This window comes from Cherax quadricarinatus, chromosome 48, assembly GCF_038502225.1.
Source record: "Cherax quadricarinatus isolate ZL_2023a chromosome 48, ASM3850222v1, whole genome shotgun sequence".
Taxonomy (NCBI): domain Eukaryota; kingdom Metazoa; phylum Arthropoda; class Malacostraca; order Decapoda; family Parastacidae; genus Cherax; species Cherax quadricarinatus.
The window spans coordinates 30476832-30496206 of record NC_091339.1 but is presented as its reverse complement, the minus strand read 5'-3'; the positions used below and the strand labels follow the sequence as shown (position 1 = coordinate 30496206).

Genomic DNA, 19375 nt, shown 5'->3' with positions numbered 1-19375 from the left:
TTGTAGTCGTTCGCTGTCGTACCTTCTGTCCTCGCAGCACACAAGCTGATGGCTTGTCGCCCCAGAGTACTTCGTCTAACCCCGCCTGTACCCGTACAGCTGCAAAACGTTCTTCTTGCAAATCCCGTATTCTGTCCTTCAACATGTGTATATCCTCCACCGGGTACACCCCGGCCACCGCCCCCCCCTCGTAACAATTCCGTAATCTAGATTCTAAGTAATTTGACAAACCATACCGCAATTGATTAATGCGTTTGCCCTCCCTCACATAAAAATGACGTATTCGTAACTTAGCCACACTATCCCACCATCCTACCACGTCTTCCTCAGTTCTTCTGTCGGCACAGAGCTGTTCCCAAAATATTGCAAACGCTTCCACTCCCTCCCTATCCCCCAAAACCATCGTGTTCAGTTTCCAATAACTTCCCTGCCTACGAGCCAAAGCATCCCATCCCACCTCCACTAATACCGCCCTATGATCGGAAGACACCATCTCTATAGTTTTAAAAGACTCTACCAAAACCCTCCGAGATAAATATAACCTGTCCAAACGAGCCGCATATCCCCTTCTTATAAACGTATGTTCCACCTCCCACAGACCTCCCCCGAAAGCATCACGTAACTGAAGATCTCTAAGCAGGCCCCCCAAGACTGAGGAAAAATATCCCGCTCCTCTGGGTTCCACGTCTGTCTTCTTAATTACACAATTCCAATCCCCCCCCACAATCGCGACAGACGGTAACGTGCGTAGGTAATACACGAGCTCCTCCCGCACAAAATCCATCTTCACTTTCACGTCACTTTCTGCTGGGGCATACACACACACAAACGCCACTCTCTCTCCCATCCACCATCCTTCCACACGTAATACTCTCCCCCCTCCCCCCCCCTCTTTCCTATGCAATACAAACGGGCCCGCCTCCCTGATCAACACACCCACTCCTCCTTTTAAACGCTCAGACGGCAACACATAAGCCTGATACCCAGGCACCACTAATTCACGACCAAGCTTAAAATTGTGCTCCTGCACAAAAGCTACGTCAACCTTATACCTATTCAAAAACATCCTGAAGCACTCCCGTTTAACACCATCACACAGACCATTAATATTTATTGTTACACACCTGAGGCCAGTTTAAGGTTTCCTTCCCCGCCTCATGTCAAGATTCTTCCCTTTCAGACCGTTCCCCTGGACTGTGCCTTTGCAACAGTTTCCCACCTCCTTCCCAACCATCCCCCCCCCTTCTGTTGTGGCCCTCTCGCAGAGTCACTCTGGGTACCATAACCCCATGTCTTTTTCCCCGGCCTTTGCGCCGGTGTCAGAACATCGTCCGAATCTGACGCTGCTGCCCTTTTCCTTGTAGCTCCCTCAGTTTCCATATCTGAGTCCTGGGAGCCAGCACAATGGACTTCCACCTCTACCACCCTTAATCCGCCTCCATGCCCCTCCATGGCACTCGCACTGTCCACCACAGGTGCCACCTGATCCTCCCCTTCCCCACACACACCTTCTGCCCTGATCCCAGGGTCTTGTTCGCTGTAACTCTCCACCTCCGTAGACTGTAACATAGCCTGTATCACCGTCTCCAACTCCTCCTCAATAGCCTTCACTGCTGCGCCCTCCTGTACCTCCTCACTTGACAACTGTACTGTTGATGGGCCAGGTGATTCATGGATCACCACTTCTTCCGATTCCCCAGGAGGAGCCACCACCACTTCACTCCACATGCGACCACGCCCTCCTCCTTGCACCCGTTCTTCTTTAGGCATCGGGTGCTCATGCGCAGGTGCTCCGCCCCTTGCCGGCCCAGGAGCCACTGTTGATGGGCCAGGTGATTCATGGATCACCACTTCTTCCGATTCCACTGGAGGAGCCACTACCTCTTCACTCCACATGCGACCACGCCCTCCTCCTTGCCCCCGTTCTTCCTTAGGCATCGGGTGCTCATGCGCAGGTGCTCCGCCCCTTGCCGGCCCAGGAGCCATACTCCGCTTGCCACAGTCTGCCGCCATATGGTCAAATTCGCCACACAGTCGGCACGTACGTCTCTGCCCCGCATACGCTACCATTACCTGGGTTCTAAACTCTTCGAGATATACATACGAGGGTATAGGATGCCTAAGCGTCATCTTGAGATTAAAAGAACCCTCAGGAAATCCTGTGTAAGCACCTTTTACCCATTTGCCAGGTTGGGCCAGATGTACAGTTCCATAACGTTCGAAAACATTTCGAATATCTACCTCATCAGCCTCAAAAGGCACGTTGCGGAGCTTAACCCACGAATAATGTCGTGATACATCAATCAACTTGACCCTCACTGCCGGTGTTACAGTAATGCTGACATCTTGGTAACGATCAACCAAAGCCTCGTATACTTGAGCAGTTAGCACTTTCACGAAAATTCTATATACACCGTTCAGTGCCACTCCATATAAATCCTCGTCTCTGATGCCATATGTCTCTCGTATAATTTTGGGCAATAACACATCGACTGACGTAGGTGTTAAAGCCCCACTAATAAGTTCAATGCCCACAGTATTCACTCTCCTGCGCACACCTGGCGCCATGTCGTTGACTGATTAGCTCGTCTGGGAAACAGTAGAGGGGTGCAAAGCACGTCCGCACTCTACCTCATCCAGGCAGCGAATGCACAACACCTCCTCGTACCACTGCTGTCAGGTTACTGAGGAGCGTCAGGCAAGGGGGTCTGCACGGCCCAATAGCGATGCAGACAATCTGTAGAGCAGCTAAGAGTAATAACTATTACTCTTAGCTGCTCTACACCACCTCTCAAATGCAACTTTTTCTCATGAGCAAACTCTACACAAGTTTGATCTTGTCGTCGTTGTAACATGTGAAAAGCACATTGATAACTTACAGGTAACAAGTTTTATGTCTCTAGAATAGTTTGCTTGACAGCATCATAACTAATGTACTTGGCAAATGGTAAAGCAGCAGTACAAGTTTGAGCTCTTCCTGTCAAAGCTGTGTGCAACAAGGTAGCCCAGTGCTTACGTGGCCAGTTCATAGCACGTGCCTGGTTCTCAAACATATCAAAATAACGACTCACAAAATCGTAATGACACGATTGCAAACAAACCATACCCCGGCCGGGATTGAACCCGCAGTCAGAGAGTCTCAAAACTCCAGACCATCGCGTTAGCCACTAGACCAGCTAGCCACAATAAGATTCGTCCAACTAGGTATATTTCTACACCATAGGAAGTTAGCATAAGCACCACTGTCACCACAAATGCAAGTTTTATTGTGGCTAGCTGGTCTAGTGGCTAACGCAACGGTCTGGAGTTTTGAGACTTTCTGACCGCAGGTTCAATCCCAGCTGGGGTACGGTTTATATCAAAATAGGAGTTTAAGTCACTCTCAAAAAACTTAGGAGCCATTGAGGCAGCTTTCTGCGCATTAAATGTATCCTGTGTTGTACAAACAGGTTTATCAACTTTGTCAGATCTATCAGTCTGTTGTCTTCTGAGACGAACATTTTCTCTCTGGAAATCTTCTTCGTTCAATTTCCTCTGTGCCTCTATTTGTGCAGTCTGCAACATAATGAGGCATTCCATCCTCTCAAACTTTTCCTGAGAGATAGGACCAGTAGGTAACAGAGGAATAAGGAATCTAACGAATGAATCTGGATGGTCCTTATGTCGGACTCCTTGTCCAGTCATCCCTAGAGAATCTAGATCTGGTCTAGGATAAGTAGATACAGATGTAGCATACACTGTACTATTGTGAGGCTGAGTCATAATACCAGTTAGGAGGGAAGGTGTGAGCGAGAACTGAGCTACACTAGGCTCAGACACTTCTGCCGTAGTTGCTCTCTCTTCTACATCATCAAATAGAGTCATTCTTCCTAATTGTGACACTAGGCTTTCTGTATCTGAATCATAATCAGACATCTCTGCAAGAGCAGGAAACGATATGTCTTTAATTAACGCTCTGACAGTTTCTGTGGTGTAATTCCTGTTATATGTCACACCGAGATATTTGGCTACTCGCCAACACGTCTGAAGTTTTAATGTACTTAACTCAGACAAAGTCAAAGTATCAATTAACTGTTTCACTTTGACATACATCACGAAAATAAGTACACTACAAGAGAGTGATTATGGGAAACTATAATCCTAATTGGAATTTTAGTATTGGTTGTCTTAGAGCTAGAGCTCACACAGTATTTCCATCTCCTTGGATCAAGAGACTCAGTCAAGTACATACATCCACCAATTATGTTGTAAAAGACTAAACTCAAAGTCTTCAGATTAGGAAAGTACTCAAAGTGTTTGACCATATAGTTACTAGTATGTCAAACTAGACAATTTCTCCAACACCTTGGATCAAAAGCCTCCCAGACAGGCCCCCATTTGTTACAAAAAATGCGATTTCTAATAAGCATAGATATCTCCAGTGAATACTAGAAAGGACAGCCCTTCTAGCATCCAGCCTGTTACTGGGTTTTTGTAACAAGTAGTCAGTACCCTGGTCCAATTATCCATTAGAATTCAGTACGATTCAGTAGTGCTTCAGGATTACAACTGGTAGGCTACTAACTAAAGAAATTAAAATTTAATAAGTTAATTAATCATAAAATTGTCTAGGCATATATTATCAAATTAAATTAATGTAATGAACATTATCAAAATAATCACTTCTCTCGTGTACAGTAGTATTGTGCTGTAGACACATATCACATCTATATGTCTTTTAAGTACTGTCTGGTACATTGACATTTAATAATACATATATATACAAATAAGTTTGTGTGTAAGTGCTCTAAGTAGTTTGCTATGTCTCACGAATTGACTAGACTTAAACCAGTGACTGACAAAGTCCTCACGTCAACTAACTTCTTAACCAACCTGGCAATCAGAACAGCTTGCTTGAACAATAAAACGATCGATAAGCCAAACAACAATATAGCCAGCAATAGCGGCACAATCAGATACAAGGAGATAATATAATGACACTAAGTAGGGACCATCTGCGGATTCTCCACAAAAGACAGAAAACTCCGATACTACTGAATCTAAGTTCAGCATAAGAAAATCCCCGACTGTGACAGTACACAGATACCAGTACAAGTTAAGTCAGAACCTACAGCTCAGGACCTGAGTTTCTCAGAGTGTACATGCGACACACAACCTCAGTACAACGTCGAAAATCACTAAGTCTAGGCAATGTTTTGTGAACAGAGTTCCACAGAACCAACAACAAGAAAACGACAGAGACGATCTTCCAACAAGGGCCAGAAAGGGAGAGCTAGGCATGTCTTGTTCAGAGAACGTCCAACCAACAAGAGAAATTGCAGCCCAGGCAGACTACTCCAGGCGAGTTGTGTACACCCCCCTTTGATCACGTGACCCCGTGCTGCTGCTACCCAGCAACACCGAGAAGCCGGCAGGGAAGCGAGCAATGAGTGGGGCGATAATTACATTAGTTATACAATCAAGACTTTAACTATGAGCACTGAATATTAATATATAAATGTTACATCCTACCTAATAAATATAACTAATTCAAATAATATAAAGCAATATATTTACGATTTAGCTATTATCGCAAATATAAGCAATATAAAATTATAAGAACAGGTAATATACATTATATATATTGTGACCCATTCAGGGGTTGCAATAGAAGGATAGAACAATGACAGTGGTTGTGGAGGTTAGAAGAGTGATGGTTGTTGTGGTGATCAGGGCAGTGATGGTGGTTGTGGATGTTAGAACAGTGGTGGTGATTGTGGAGGTTAGAACAGTGATGGCGGTTGTGGAGGTTAGAACATTGATGGTGGTTGTGTAGGTTAGAACTACGATGGTCCTTGTGAAAGTCAGAACAGTGATGGTGTTTGTGGAGGTTAGAACAGCGATGGTGATTGTTGAGGTTAGAAGAGTTATAGTGGTTGTGGAGGTTAGAAGAGTATTTTAGTTGTGGACGTTAGAACAGTGATGGTGGTTGTGGAGGTTAGAACAGTGATGATGGTGGTGGAGGTTAGAACAGTGATTGTGATTGCGAAGGTTGAAACAGTGAAGGTGATTTTAGAGGTTATAACAGTGAAGGTGGTTGTGGAGGTTAGAACAGTGAAGGGGATTGTGGAGGTTGGAATAATGATTTTGGTTGTGGAGGTTAGAACAGTGATGTTGATTGTGGAGGTAAGAACAGTGATGGTGATTTTGGAGGATAGAGCAGCGATGGTGGTTGTGGAGTATAGAACAGTGATGGTGGTTGTGAAGGTTAGAACCACGATGGTGGTTGTGGACGTCAGAACAGTGATAGTGGTTGTGGTGGTAACGACATTGATGTTTGTTGTAGAGGTTAGAACAGTGATGGTATTTGTGGAGGTTAGAACAGTGATGGTGGTTGCGGAGGTTAGAACCACGATAGTGGTTGTGGAGGTCAGAACAGTAATGGCGGTTGTGGAGGTTAGAACAATGATGGTGGTCGTGAAGGTGAGAACAGTGATTGTGGTTGTGGAGGTTAGAACATTGATGGTGGTTGTTGTGGTTAGAACAATGATGGTGGTTTTGGTGGTCAGGACAGTGATGATGTTTGTGGAGGATAGAACAGTGATGGTGGTTGTGGAGTTTAGAACAGTGATGGTGGTTGTGGAGGTTAGAACAGTGATGGTGGTTGTGGAGGTTAGAACAGTGATGGTGGTTGTGGAGTTTAGAACAGTGATGGTGGTTGTGGAGGTTAGAACAGTGATGGTGGTTGTGGATGTTAGAACTGTGATGGTGGTTGTGGTGGTAACGACATTGATGTTTGTTGTGGAGGTTAGAACAGTGATGGTGGTTGTGGAGGTTATGACAGTGATTGTGGTTGTGGAGGTTAGAACAGTGATGCTGTTTATGCAGGTTTGAACCACGATTGTGGTTGTGGAGGATAGAACAATGATTGTGGTTGTGGAGGTTGGAACAGTGTTGGTGGTTGTTGAGTTTAGAACAGTGATAGTGGTTGTGGAGGTTAGAGCAGTGATGGTGGTTGTGGAGGTGAGAACAGTGATGGTGTTTGTGGTTATGAGGGCAATGTTGGTGGTTGCGGTGGTCAGGACAGCGATGGTGGTTGTTGAGATTAGAGCAGTGATTGTAATTTTAGAGGTTATAACAGTGAAGGTGGTTGTGGAGGTTAGAACAGTGATAGTGGTTGTGGAGGTTAGGTCAGTGATGGTGGTTGTGGAGGTTAGAACAGTGATGGTGGTGGTGGTTATCAGGGCAATGTTGGTGGTTGCGGTTGTCAGGACAGTGATGGTGGTTGTTAAGGTTAGAACAATGATGGTGATTTTAGAGGTTATAACAGTGAAGGTAGTTGTGGAGGTTAGAACAGTGATGGGGATTGTGGAGGTTAGAATAGTGATTGTGGTTGTGGTGGTCAGGACAGTGATGGGGTTGTGGTGGTCAGAACATTGATCGTGGTTGTGGAAGCTAGAACAATGATGGAGGTTGTGGAGGTTAGAACAGTGATGGTGGTTGTGGAGGTTAGAACAGTGATGGTGGTTGTAGAGGTTAGAACAGTGATTGTGGTTGCGGAGGTTAGAACAGTGATGGTGGTTGTGGTTGTCAGAACAGTGATGGTGGTTGTGGAAGTTAGAACAGTGATGGTGGTTGTGGTCGTCAGGACAGTGATGGTGGTTGTAGAGGTTAGAACAGTGATGGTGGTTGTGGTCGTCAGGACAGTGATGGTGGTTGTGGTTGTCAGAACAGTGATGGTGGTTGTGCAAGCTAGAACAGTGATAGTGGTTGTGCAGGCTAGAACAGTGCTGGTGGTTGTGGAGGTTAGACCAGTGATGGTGGTTGTGGAGGTTAGAACAGCTATTGTGGTTGTGGAGGTTAGAACAGTGATGGTGGTTTTGGTCGTGAGGACAGTGATGGTGGTTGTGGAGGTTAGAGCAGTGTTGGTGGTTATGGAAGTTAGAATAGTGATGGTGGTTGTGGTGGTCTAGACAGCGATGGTGGTTGTTGAGCATAGAACAGTGAAGGTGGTTGCGGTGGTAAGGACAGTGATGGTGGTTGTTGAGTTTGGAACAATAAGAGATAAGATAAGATAAGATTTTGTTCGGATTTTTAACCCCGGAGGGCTAGCCACCCAGGATAACCCAAGAAAGTCAGTGCGTCATCGAGGACTGTCTAACTTATTTCCATTGGGGTCCTTAATCTTGTCCCCCAGGATGCGACCCACACCAGTCGACTAACACCAAGGTACCTATTTGCTGCTAGATGAACAGGACAACAGGTGTAAGGAAACGTGTCGAAATGTTTCCACCCACCGGGAATCGAACCCGGGCCCTCCGTGTGTGAAGCGGGAGCTTTAGCCACTAGGTCACCGGGCCACCTTGATGGTGGTTGTTGAGGTTAGAACGGTGATGGTGGTTGTGGTTGTCAGGAGAGTGATGGTGGTTGTGGTCGTCAGAACAGTGATGGTGGTTGTGGTGATGTAGATCATCAGCAGGCAACCACAGTAGTGTCATCATCATCAAGCACACAGGTAACTACAGTAGTGTCATCATCATCAAGCACACAGGTAACTACAGTAGTGTCATCATCATCAAGCACACAGGTAACTACAGTAGTGTCATCATCATCAAGCACACAGGTAACTACAGTAGTGTCATCATCATCAAGCACACAGGTAACTACAGTAGTGTCATCATCATCAAGCACACAGGTAACTACAGTAGTGTCATCATCATCAAGCACACAGGTAACTACAGTAGTGTCATCATCATCAAGCACACAGGTAACTACAGTAGTGTCATCATCATCAAGCACACAGGTAACTACAGTAGTGTCATCATCATCAAGCACACAGGTAACTACAGTAGTGTCATCATCATCAAGCACACAGGTAACTACAGTAGTGTCATCATCATCAAGCACACAGGTAACTACAGTAGTGTCATCATCATCAAGCACACAGGTAACTACAGTAGTGTCATCATCATCAAGCACACAGGTAACTACAGTAGTGTCATCATCAAGTACACAGGTAACTACAGTAGTGTCATCATCAAGTACTCAGGTAACTACAGTTGTGTCATCACCAACAAGTACTCAGGTAACTACAGTAGTGTCATCATCATCAAGCACACAGGTAACTACAGTAGTGTCATCATCATCAAGTACACAGGTAACTACAGTAGTGTCATCATCAAGTACACAGGTAACTACAGTAGTGTCATCATCATCAAGTACACAGGTAACTACAGTAGTGTCATCATCAACAAGTACTCAGGTAACTACAGTTGTGTCATCATCATCAAGTACACAGGTAACTACAGTAGTGTCATCATCAAGTACACAGGTAACTACAGTAGTGTCATCATCAACAAGTACACAGTTAACTACAGTTGTGTCATCACCAACAAGTACTCAGGTAACTACAGTAGTGTCATCATCATCAAGTACACAGGTAACTACAGTAGTGTCATCATCATCAAGTACACAGTTAACTACAGTTGTGTCATCACCAACAAGTACTCAGGTAACTACAGTAGTGTCATCATCATCAAGTACACAGGTAACTACAGTAGTGTCATCATCATCAAGTACACAGGTAACTACAGTAGTGTCATCATCATCAAGTACACAGGTAACTACAGTAGTGTCATCATCATCAAGTACACAGGTAACTACAGTAGTGTCATCATCAGCAAGTACACAGGTAACTACAGTAGTGTCATCATCATCAAGTACACAGGTAACTACAGTAGTGTCATCATCATCAAGTACACAGGTAACTACAGTAGTGTCATCATCATCAAGTACACAGGTAACTACAGTAGTGTCATCATCATCAAGTACACAGTTAACTACAGTTGTGTCTTCACCAACAGGTACGGGGTGATCTGGTGTGTCAGCAGCACTGCATCAGTGGCGGGCATCCAAGACTTGGTCCGTGGCCTCCGTCACCGTCGTGTTAAAGTGAATCATAAGTTACAAGTATCCACCAGCGTCACTATCACACAGCGACAGGAGGACCAGCTGGTCAACCAGGCAAAGACAACCCTCAACTGTCATTTAGATATGTGAGTGTCTGTCGTATTTGTGTCATTCCCCCCATCATGGTAGTTGGTGCCATCATGGAAGTTGTTGTTGCTACCTTCTTGATAACAGGTGACACTACCTTCAAGGTAGTTTGTGCCTTCATGGAAGTTGTTGTTGCTCTCTTCATGATAATATGTGATGCCAACTTCATGGTAGTTGGTGACTTCATGGAAGTTACTGTTGCTACCTTCATGATAGCTGGTGCTGCTGCCTGCATGGTAACTGCTGCCTTTATAGTAGCTGCTTCTGCTACCTTCATGGTAGCTTCTGCTGCGTTTATGGTAGTTGCTGGAGTTTCCTTCATGGTAACTGCTGCTGTGCCTTCATGATAGTTGTTGATCCTGTCTTCATGGTACCTGCTGCTGCAGTGTTCATGGTAGCTACCGTTGCCTTCATGGTAGTTGGTGCTGCAGTTGCTGCCTCCAGGTAGCTTCTGCTGCCTTCATGGTAGCTACTGCTGCTGCCTTCATGGTAGCTGCTGCTGCTGCCTCCATGGTAGCTGCTGCTGCCTTCATGGTAGCTGCTGCTGCTGCTTTCATGGTAGCTACTGCTGCTGCCTTCATAGTAGCTGCTGCTGCTGCCTCCATGGTAGCTGCTGCTGCTGCCTTCATGGTAGCTACTGCTGCTGCTTTCATGGTAGCTGCTGCTGCTGCCTTCATGGTAGCTGCTGCTGCCGCCTCCATGGTAGCTGCTGCTGCCTTCATGGTCTCTTCACTGTACACTTATAATTGTACACTTGTACTCTTATAATTGTATAGTTAGTGCTTATTCACTTGTCTTCACACTGTACTACTGTACACTTGTTGCTACAACTGCTGCCTCTGAATCACTTGTATTCACTCTGTACTGTTGTATTTATCGCTGTATAACTGCTGTCGCCGCTCTGTATCAGAGATAGCATTTGTACATAAGTGTACAGTAGTACAGAATAGAGAAAAGAGCAGAAGCTCAACAACAACAACAGCAACAACAACAACAACAACAACAACAACAACAACAACAACAACAACAACAATAATGATAATAATAATAATAATAATAATAATAATAATAATAATAATATCTTTATTTTCAACAAGTACAAGGTATACTGTCCTAGCCGACAACAAGAAAGCCGCTTGTTACGCTGAGCATTTCGGGCAAATTATGTCAGCTTTGTCCCAGGATGCGACCCACACCAGTCCACTAATACCCAGGTACCCATTTTACTGATGGGTGAATATAGACAACCGGTGTAGAGAATTATGCCCAATGTTTCTACCCTCGCTGGGAATCAATCCCAGACCCTCTCCGTGCGAAGCGAGAGCTTTAGCCACCAGGCCACGGTGAACAGTAGTACAGAGTGAAGACAAGTGTATCAGAGGCAGCAGTTGTACAATTACACTGGCATTGTTCGCATCGCTGTTGGGCCGTGCGGACGCACTGCGCAGTAGCTCCCACTACACCGGGTTTCTGCGCATTTTCACTGTTCAGACATGGCGGAGTACACCGGCAGGAGAATTAATACAGTCTGCATTGAGCTGTTGAAGGGTTCTCTGAGCCCTGATACGACGAACGTCCTTCTTCCTGCGATTATTAGGGATTTATATGGAATCCCTAATGAGGAGCTGTATGGTGTGGCTCTTAATGGGATGAAACGAGTTTTTGTGAAGTTCCTGAGGACTAGCTACTACAGCAGTGTGGTGGAGGAGTATCAGGAACGACGAATGTGCCTCAACTCGACGATGGATGTATGCATGCATGACGTGTCTACTTACTACACGTGGGTACGAGTGAGGAATGTACCCTTTGAGGCAACTAAGTTTAGTATAGTGGAAGTTTTTAGAAAATATGGAGTCATTCATGAAGCTAGAGGAGGGGTATGGCGGGATGGACCATATGAGGGCCTCCCGGAAGGGTCATACAACATCAAGATGACCTTGAAGACGCCTATACCTTCGTATGTCATGTTGACAGGCACCAGAAATCAGGTATATGTGTCGTATGTGGGGCAGAGGAGAACGTGTCGTCTTTGCGGCTCTTATGACCATGTAGCGGCGCAATGTGCACGTAGAGTTGCCCCAGGGGTGTCAGCCCCGGTAGAGGAGGTCCAGCAAGCGAGTGTGGTGGAGGCGGCGAAGACTGGGACTCCTCTATGGAGTGAGGAGGTGGAGAAGGAGGGTGAACAGATGGGGACGTGTGTCACTCTCCCGGTGGAGGATGGAGATCCTACTCCAATGCCTGTGGTGGTGGCGGAAGTGGTGGAGTCGACACAGGAGGTGTCCTTGGAGTCAGTGCTCCAGGAATTCTTGGAGGAGGCTTTGGTAGGAGAGGACATGGATGGACGGACCAGTGAAAAGCAGCAATTGCAAGGGCAGAGTGAGAAGACGGAAGTAGCAGGGAATACTAGAAAGGATACACTTGTAGTGGCAGAGGTGCACAGGGAGGATGTACCTGAGGAAGAGATGGCTGTGGGAGGCAGCTCTAGGAAGCGGCCAGCGGGGTTGACTGAATTAGATGATGTTTTAACACCTGGGCAAAGACCAGGCAAGAAGGCATGGGCAGAGGTGGTTCGCAAATCCCCTACAGGGGGGGGAGTACAGGAAAAATCGGGGGGGGAGAGACAAGGGGGGGTAGGGGGTCTTATTAAAAAGAGTAATAAGGAAAGTGTGAGCAGCTTGAAGGGAAGTGTGAGCAAGCCACAGCGGCACAGAGGTAAGCCGCCTTTCCTTGACCATTCAGGTGTGTAACGTTAAATGCTAATGGCCTAAAGACTGAAGTAAAAAGGGTATGGTTGGAGTGGTTCCTCAAAAGGTATGACGTGGATGTTTGTTTCCTACAGGAGCATAACCATAAGTCTGGTAGTGAGTTGCGATTGAGAGGATATAAGTTGTTTGTAAGCATGGCAATGCTTTTAAAGGGAGGAGTGGCTGGTTTAGTAAAGGAGACCAGTCCATTGCGAGTCATGGGGTGGGAGGAGGGGGGAGGGGGGAGGGTTGTTCGGGTGGATGGGTGGTGGGGGGAGAGCAGGGTATGTTTTGTGGGAGTTTATATGCCCGCGATTGGTAACGTGAGGATAAAAACAGACTTTGTTCGGGATGTATTGTTATACTATCTCAGGGGTTTACCTGCTATCGCGATAATTGGAGGTGATTGGAATTGTGTGATTAGGCATGCAGACGTCATACCTAGGGGGGCGGGGTGCGTGTTGGGTGTCTTACGGGATGCATTGCGTGATGTCGGGGTTGTAGATGTGGTCGGCAGGGGGGGGTATCAGGTCGAGCACACCTATGTACAGGGGAGTTATGAGGCAAGGTTGGATAGGATTTATGTGAGGCAGGGGATAGGAGTGGAGAGGGTTAGAACAGTAGACGTGGGTTTATCTGACCACAGAGCTGTGTTGGCTGACCTTCGGGTGGATGGTATTCCGAGAATATATCAGAGTTATTGGAAATTAAATGTGAGGCTTTTACAGGAGGAAGATCAAGGTTGGTCCTTTCAGACATGGTGGAAAGGGTTTTGGGAGGCTAGGGATGAGGAGGTGGATTTGCTAGATTGGTGGGAGTTGCAGGCAAAGGTGCAGATTGCAGGATTTTTTAAGAAGAGGGGCAGGGAACGGGCACGCTGGAGGTTTGGATTGCAGAATTATTTAGAGGGCCAGTTGAATGATTGTTATGGGGGGGTAGGGAGGGTGTGGGAGGAGTTATGGGGGAACTTAGAAGTCGGTTAGTGGAGATGCATAATGAACGTTTTGATGCACTCAGGGTCAGGGCAGGATTGGAGGATGTACTAAAAGGTGATAGGCCAACCGGGTATGTACTCCGAAAATTCAAGGACAGACAGTTGAGGAATACGGTGGCACATATTGTCGTGGAGGGAGGGGAGGGTTATGTGCAGGGACAGGGTCTCTCTGACACAGATTCTATCAGTAGGTATGCTGATTATTGGTTTACGGAGAAATGGAAGAGAAGGGGAGGGGTGGTTGGGTTAGAAACATTTAGAGCTATAGGGGTTCAGCAGGGTATGGGGCAGGGGGATCGGGATTTGTTGGAGGGAGGCATTACGGGGGCAGAGGTGGGGGAGGTGGTGAATGGGTTGAGTCAGGGGAAGGCACCGGGAATAGATGGGTTATCTAATGATTTTTACAGAGCACATTGGGAGGATCTCAGGGAGTGCCTAGTGGCGGTTCTGAATTATATGATGAAACGTGGTAGAATGGCGCAAACGCAGAGAACTGGGGTTGTTGTTTTGGTGCCGAAGAAGGGGGGAGAGGAGAAGGGTTTGGGAGATTATCGTCCGTTGTCGTTAATGTGTACGGATTACAAAATTTTTTGCGAAGGTATTGGGTAACAGATTAAAGAAGGTAATTGGGAGTAGCGTACATGAGGGGCAGTATGGGATACCGGGACGGACTATGAAGAATGGGCACAGTGTGATAAGGGATTTTATAGAGAACTGCCAGGGAGGGGGCGTCCTTGGAATGGATTGGGCTCAGGCCTATGACTGTGTGAAGAGGGACTTTTTGTGGGGCTGTTTGGAGAAATTGGGGTTTGGAGGGGGGGTAGTGAGGTGGGTGCGCACTCTATATGAGGGGGCTGTCATGAGGGTGCAGGTTAATGGAAAGCTGGGGGGGGCGGTGATGATGGAACAGGGATTAAGGCAGGGTTGCCCGCTGTCGCAGTTGCTCTTTGCATGTGTGCAACATCCTTTCTTTGAGGCTGTGGAGGAAGAATTGCAGGGGGTAGGGGGGGGAAGAATGGGGGGAATAGTAGGTTATGTAGATGACACAACTGTGTTAGTTACGAGTGGAGAGGCTTTAAGAAGGGTGGGAGAGGTGATGAGGAGTTTTGGGAAGCTTTCAGGAATGGTAGTTAATTTAGCAAAGTCTAGGTTATTGGAAGTAGGAACATGGGTTGGGGGGAGATTGGGGGAGGAGATGGGATGGATGGTTTGTGACAGAATTAGGGTGTGTGGGATATGGTATATGAAGCAGTTGCAGGAATGTAGGAGGATTAACTCAGAAACAGTCACGAGTAGGGTTATAGGCAAGTTAAAAGGTTTAAGGGTCAGTGAAGTGGCGTTACAGCAGAGGGCGTTGGTAATTAACTCGGTGGTGTATAGTAAGGTCTGGGGTGTGGCGGAGGTGTTCCCTTTGAGGGTGCAGGATATACAGGAAATACAGAGGAGGGTGTTGAGGTTTGTGTGGGGGTTTGGGAGGGCCTGGTTGTCCAAGGATGTGGTCATGACGGAGGTGAAACGGGGGGGACTAGGATTGTTGGCCTTAGGGCCTAGGGTAATGGCATTATATATCAAGCAGAGGTATCTAAGAGTGGGGGGGGAGAGGGGTGTTAGGGTGGATAGGGTGATGAGGGATGCTAGAAACTGGTGGTGTGGTAGGGATTTGAGAAAGTGTGAAGATGTAATAAGATTCATGTTGACAGTGGGGCAGGTTAAAAGTTTGAAGGTAAACACGGTGGTGGGTGTGGTGTGGGGAAGGGGTGTATTGCAGGGGGTCGCAGTATACCCCATGTATAACTGGAGGGTCATATGGGGGGAGTTCAGGAAGCTTAGGATACCAGCAAGGGTTAGGGAGATGGTATACCGTTTTCTCATGGGTGTGGTTGCATCTAAGCACATGTTGCATAAGATGGGGTTGGTGAGAGAGGCAACATGTTTATTCTGTGGGGAGGAGGAAACTGCCTATCATGTGGTATATTTTTGTTCATCTTTGGGCGTGGTGAGAGTCTGGATGGCGGGGGTTATTAGGTTGTTGGGGGGGGGGAGTTGGTCTTTTCTTAGATCTTTGTCGATGGATGTTAGTGGGGTTGCAAGTGAAGTGGGGAGGGCTTTGATGTATGTTATGGCAGATTATTTGCATGTTTCTTGGGGTATGAGGCAGATTACAGGGCAGTTGAGGATAAAAGCGTTAGCAGCAAGGTTCTTTAGGACAAGGTGTAGGAATAGATTAATATATGGGGGAAGATGGGAATCAAGTTTTTCGGTAGGTTATCGTAATCTCACTGTAGCACAACTTCTCAGGGAACAGGGGGGGGGCAAGGGACGGGTCTCCTTTAATGTGAGGGGGGCGGTGTAAGGTTGTGCTAGTAGTGTGGAAGGTGATGAGAGAGTGAGCTAGTGAGAGCGTACATTCGTGAACTGGTTATGTTCCTGAGAGTTATTTATATTTGCGTTCAGTACCATGGTTTCATTCAATAACACCTGGAACGTCATACATTTACATATTTTGGTTTGGGGATATTATTGCACTCACTGTCAAGGATAGGTGGCTTACGCAGCTGTTATGGTGTTTTATGTCAGGCAGTACTAAACATGTACAAAAATGGTACTGCCAGTACTGCCTCTTTATTGATATGAGATGTGTTGAAAAATTAAAATAAAACAAGGAAACACTGTACGTCAAGAGTACGTTAGTATCGGATGATGCTTGTATATTTGTAGTTTTAAACACGTAGCTGCAAGTACTTTCCTTATAGCCCTTGTGGCTTAGCGTTTCTTTTGATTTTAATAATAAAACAGTACTTTCCTTTAAAGCTGTACTTCTATATAGAAGAAGGATTGTAATACTTTTCACACATTCATGTAGTGAATTTACAATGTCAAGGATGTTTAATTTGTGTTTCAGATAGGGATAGGATTTTATGTCCAGTCATTGGCAATTTTGATCTTAAGCTAGGATTTAGTTAGTTGTAGAGGAGTGTTTCCATATGATAATTCTAGTCTTGGTTTATATTAAATATTTACATAAGCTAGTTTTTAAACTGAGGCAGCATGTAATGTATTCTCTTATATTTTACGAGTAAACTCCATGTTATGCAATGTAATGACAGTTTGAAGTTCATGGTTGATGCTTTATTATTATTGATATTAAATATTGTGGGTGTATATCCTTCCGCTTATACAGGTGTGTATAGCAATGTAATGTCCATATCTGTTTTCCTATGTACTTTTATATTTTTGTGTTTTGTTTTTGTTCATGCATCACCAACTTCTGGTAAATTCCCATTAAGGTTTAATGAGGTAAGGGTATAACCCTAATTGTTAGGTTACTTAAGGTATTTCTTAGAACGGTGCAAGTAAATATTTTTGTCTGCACTGGCATTATTAATTATTGTAAGAGGAGGGGTTTTGTAGGACATGTTGTTGGATGTGTAACTGGTGGTAATATGGCTTCAGCTATAGTGTTATTTTAAGTACTGGGATTGTGTGATAGAGGATTTTGTTAATATCCAGTATAGTTCTTCTTTTATTAAACTCTTATACATTCTTGTATTTGTTGTAAGTAAATGAGTGGGCAATGAACTGGATTATATGAGAATGTCTTTGTATATAAACTTCCATGTACAATGTAAATAAGTGTGACATTCTTTGGATTATATAGCCTTTTGTGTTATAAGATACTGGTTGTATTTTATGGATATAATAAACCCACCTGTATGTTCAGGTGTGGTTTGTCCTTAGTGTAGTTACATGTATGTTCGGTTTTTTTTTGGGGGGTATCAAACATTTAAAGTTGAACGTGTGTTTCTTATGTATAAGTTTAGTGTTGGGATAGGGAACGTGGATTTGTTTTGTTTTATAGTATTTAATGGTTAACATGTCTTTGGTTATGTGACGTATGTATAGCATACATGTATAATGTGTATTGTGTTTTTTAAATAAAATATAAAAAAAAATTACACTGGTCGGTATGATTTTTTTTTTGACTCTACGGTATCTTTCTCGGTATATAGATGGAAAATAGTGATTCATCGTGTTTTTTATTCATCTCTATGACATCAGGTTGTCAGTTATACGGAAACATTACTTTTCTCTTTTCGTATAACATAAGTAAATGAGAAAGTGGTACATTAACAATTAAAATGCTTACCTTACATTGCCTAAAATGTTAAATCTGATATATTTTTCTTTATTTTCAGTGATTCTAAGAAGATGAAAGCAGACAATGAACAATCAACAATCAACAATCAGCAATCAACAATCAGCAATCAACACTTTCTGAAAGAAAGATGCACAGTTTCTTGACTCTAGACTGAAGGAACACAGGTTTTTTTTTTTTTTTTTTTTTTTTTTTTTTAACGGAACTACATACAAAATTTGAATATAAATAGTAAATCATACAAGAGTGAACTCCACACCATAACCATTATACATATGTCCTCCTGCGGACGGTTATACCTTCAAACAATTTCTAAAAACCCTAAAGGTATTCCTTCCATCTTACAACATACAATATGACCCAAGATTATTACATCATTTCATGGATCAACTGAAGTTTTCTATGTAAAGTAAAAGGACACAAGTGCAACTAATGTGACATTTTATTGTGGCAACGTTTCGCTCTCCAGGAGCTTTATCAAGCCATTATCATGGCTTGATAAAGCTCCTGGAGAGCGAAACGTTGCCACAATAAAATGTCACATTAGTTGCACTTGTGTCCTTTTACTTTACATATTATCGGTAATTCTACCAACTTTATTACATAAAGTTTTCTACCTTCAATTAAAATTAAAATTCAAACTCATCCAGTTGATGACAGTTGCCATTGTTATCAATGACCTAGATCCTCTCATTCATATGTCATTTCGTATCTCTCTTAATATACAAACAATACAAAATATTCCCTAAATAGTTGCTTCATCCTGTATATATATTCCTACTATACCATGGAAAAAGTCCTCTGATAAGATGACCACTTCCCATATTATATATCCTCTGACATTTTTAACAATATGTATGAAATGGACAACCATGGTTAACCATATGAACTTAAAAAAACTTCAGTTATAATTATCCCCCGTAAACCTTTCTCTTCCTGACAACACACAATCTCCCCCTTTTAATCCCCCCCCCCCTTATTAGGTTCTAAATTCACGGTGTAAGTTACATATTACTAACTAAAACTAGAGAGTACCTTATATCTCACAATAACATTATATGCACATGCTAAAAATAAATAAGACTTTTACAACCTTATATTTTAATCCTTTATTAGGAAAAATGCAAGGCAATTGAATAATTTTGAGAAAAACATGATTACTCTGTATCCTTTATACCAAAATGTTAACAATGCATTGATTGTTCCCTCTTGTAGTTGTCTCACTTACAAAGATCATTTACCTTATTAAAACTATGATCATCAATGACCTCTTGTCTTTTATTACAAAAAACGCGATTCTAAAAGCTTAGAGATCTCCAGTGAATACTAGAAAGTAGTGCCCTTCTAGCATCCAGCCTGTTACTGGGTTTTCGTAACAATTAGTCAGTATCCTGGTCCAATTATCAATTAGATATTCGTCTCTCGACCTCCGGGGAGAGAGGACGC

The 19375-nt window shown here is 44.3% G+C and overlaps 1 protein-coding gene across 1 annotated transcript in view; it reads left to right on the top strand.

Moving 5' to 3' along the window:
- The window catches only part of LOC128704703 (uncharacterized), a 136214-nt gene extending 118089 nt beyond the window's left edge, over positions 1-18125 (top strand). The window contains exons 4-5 of the mRNA XM_070095058.1: positions 9843-10034; positions 17970-18125. Of these exons, the coding sequence (XP_069951159.1) occupies positions 9843-10034; positions 17970-18075 (298 nt within the window). The 3' untranslated portion in view covers positions 18076-18125. The remainder of the gene's footprint in view (positions 1-9842; positions 10035-17969) is intronic.
- The last annotated feature ends 1250 nt before the right edge of the window (positions 18126-19375 follow it).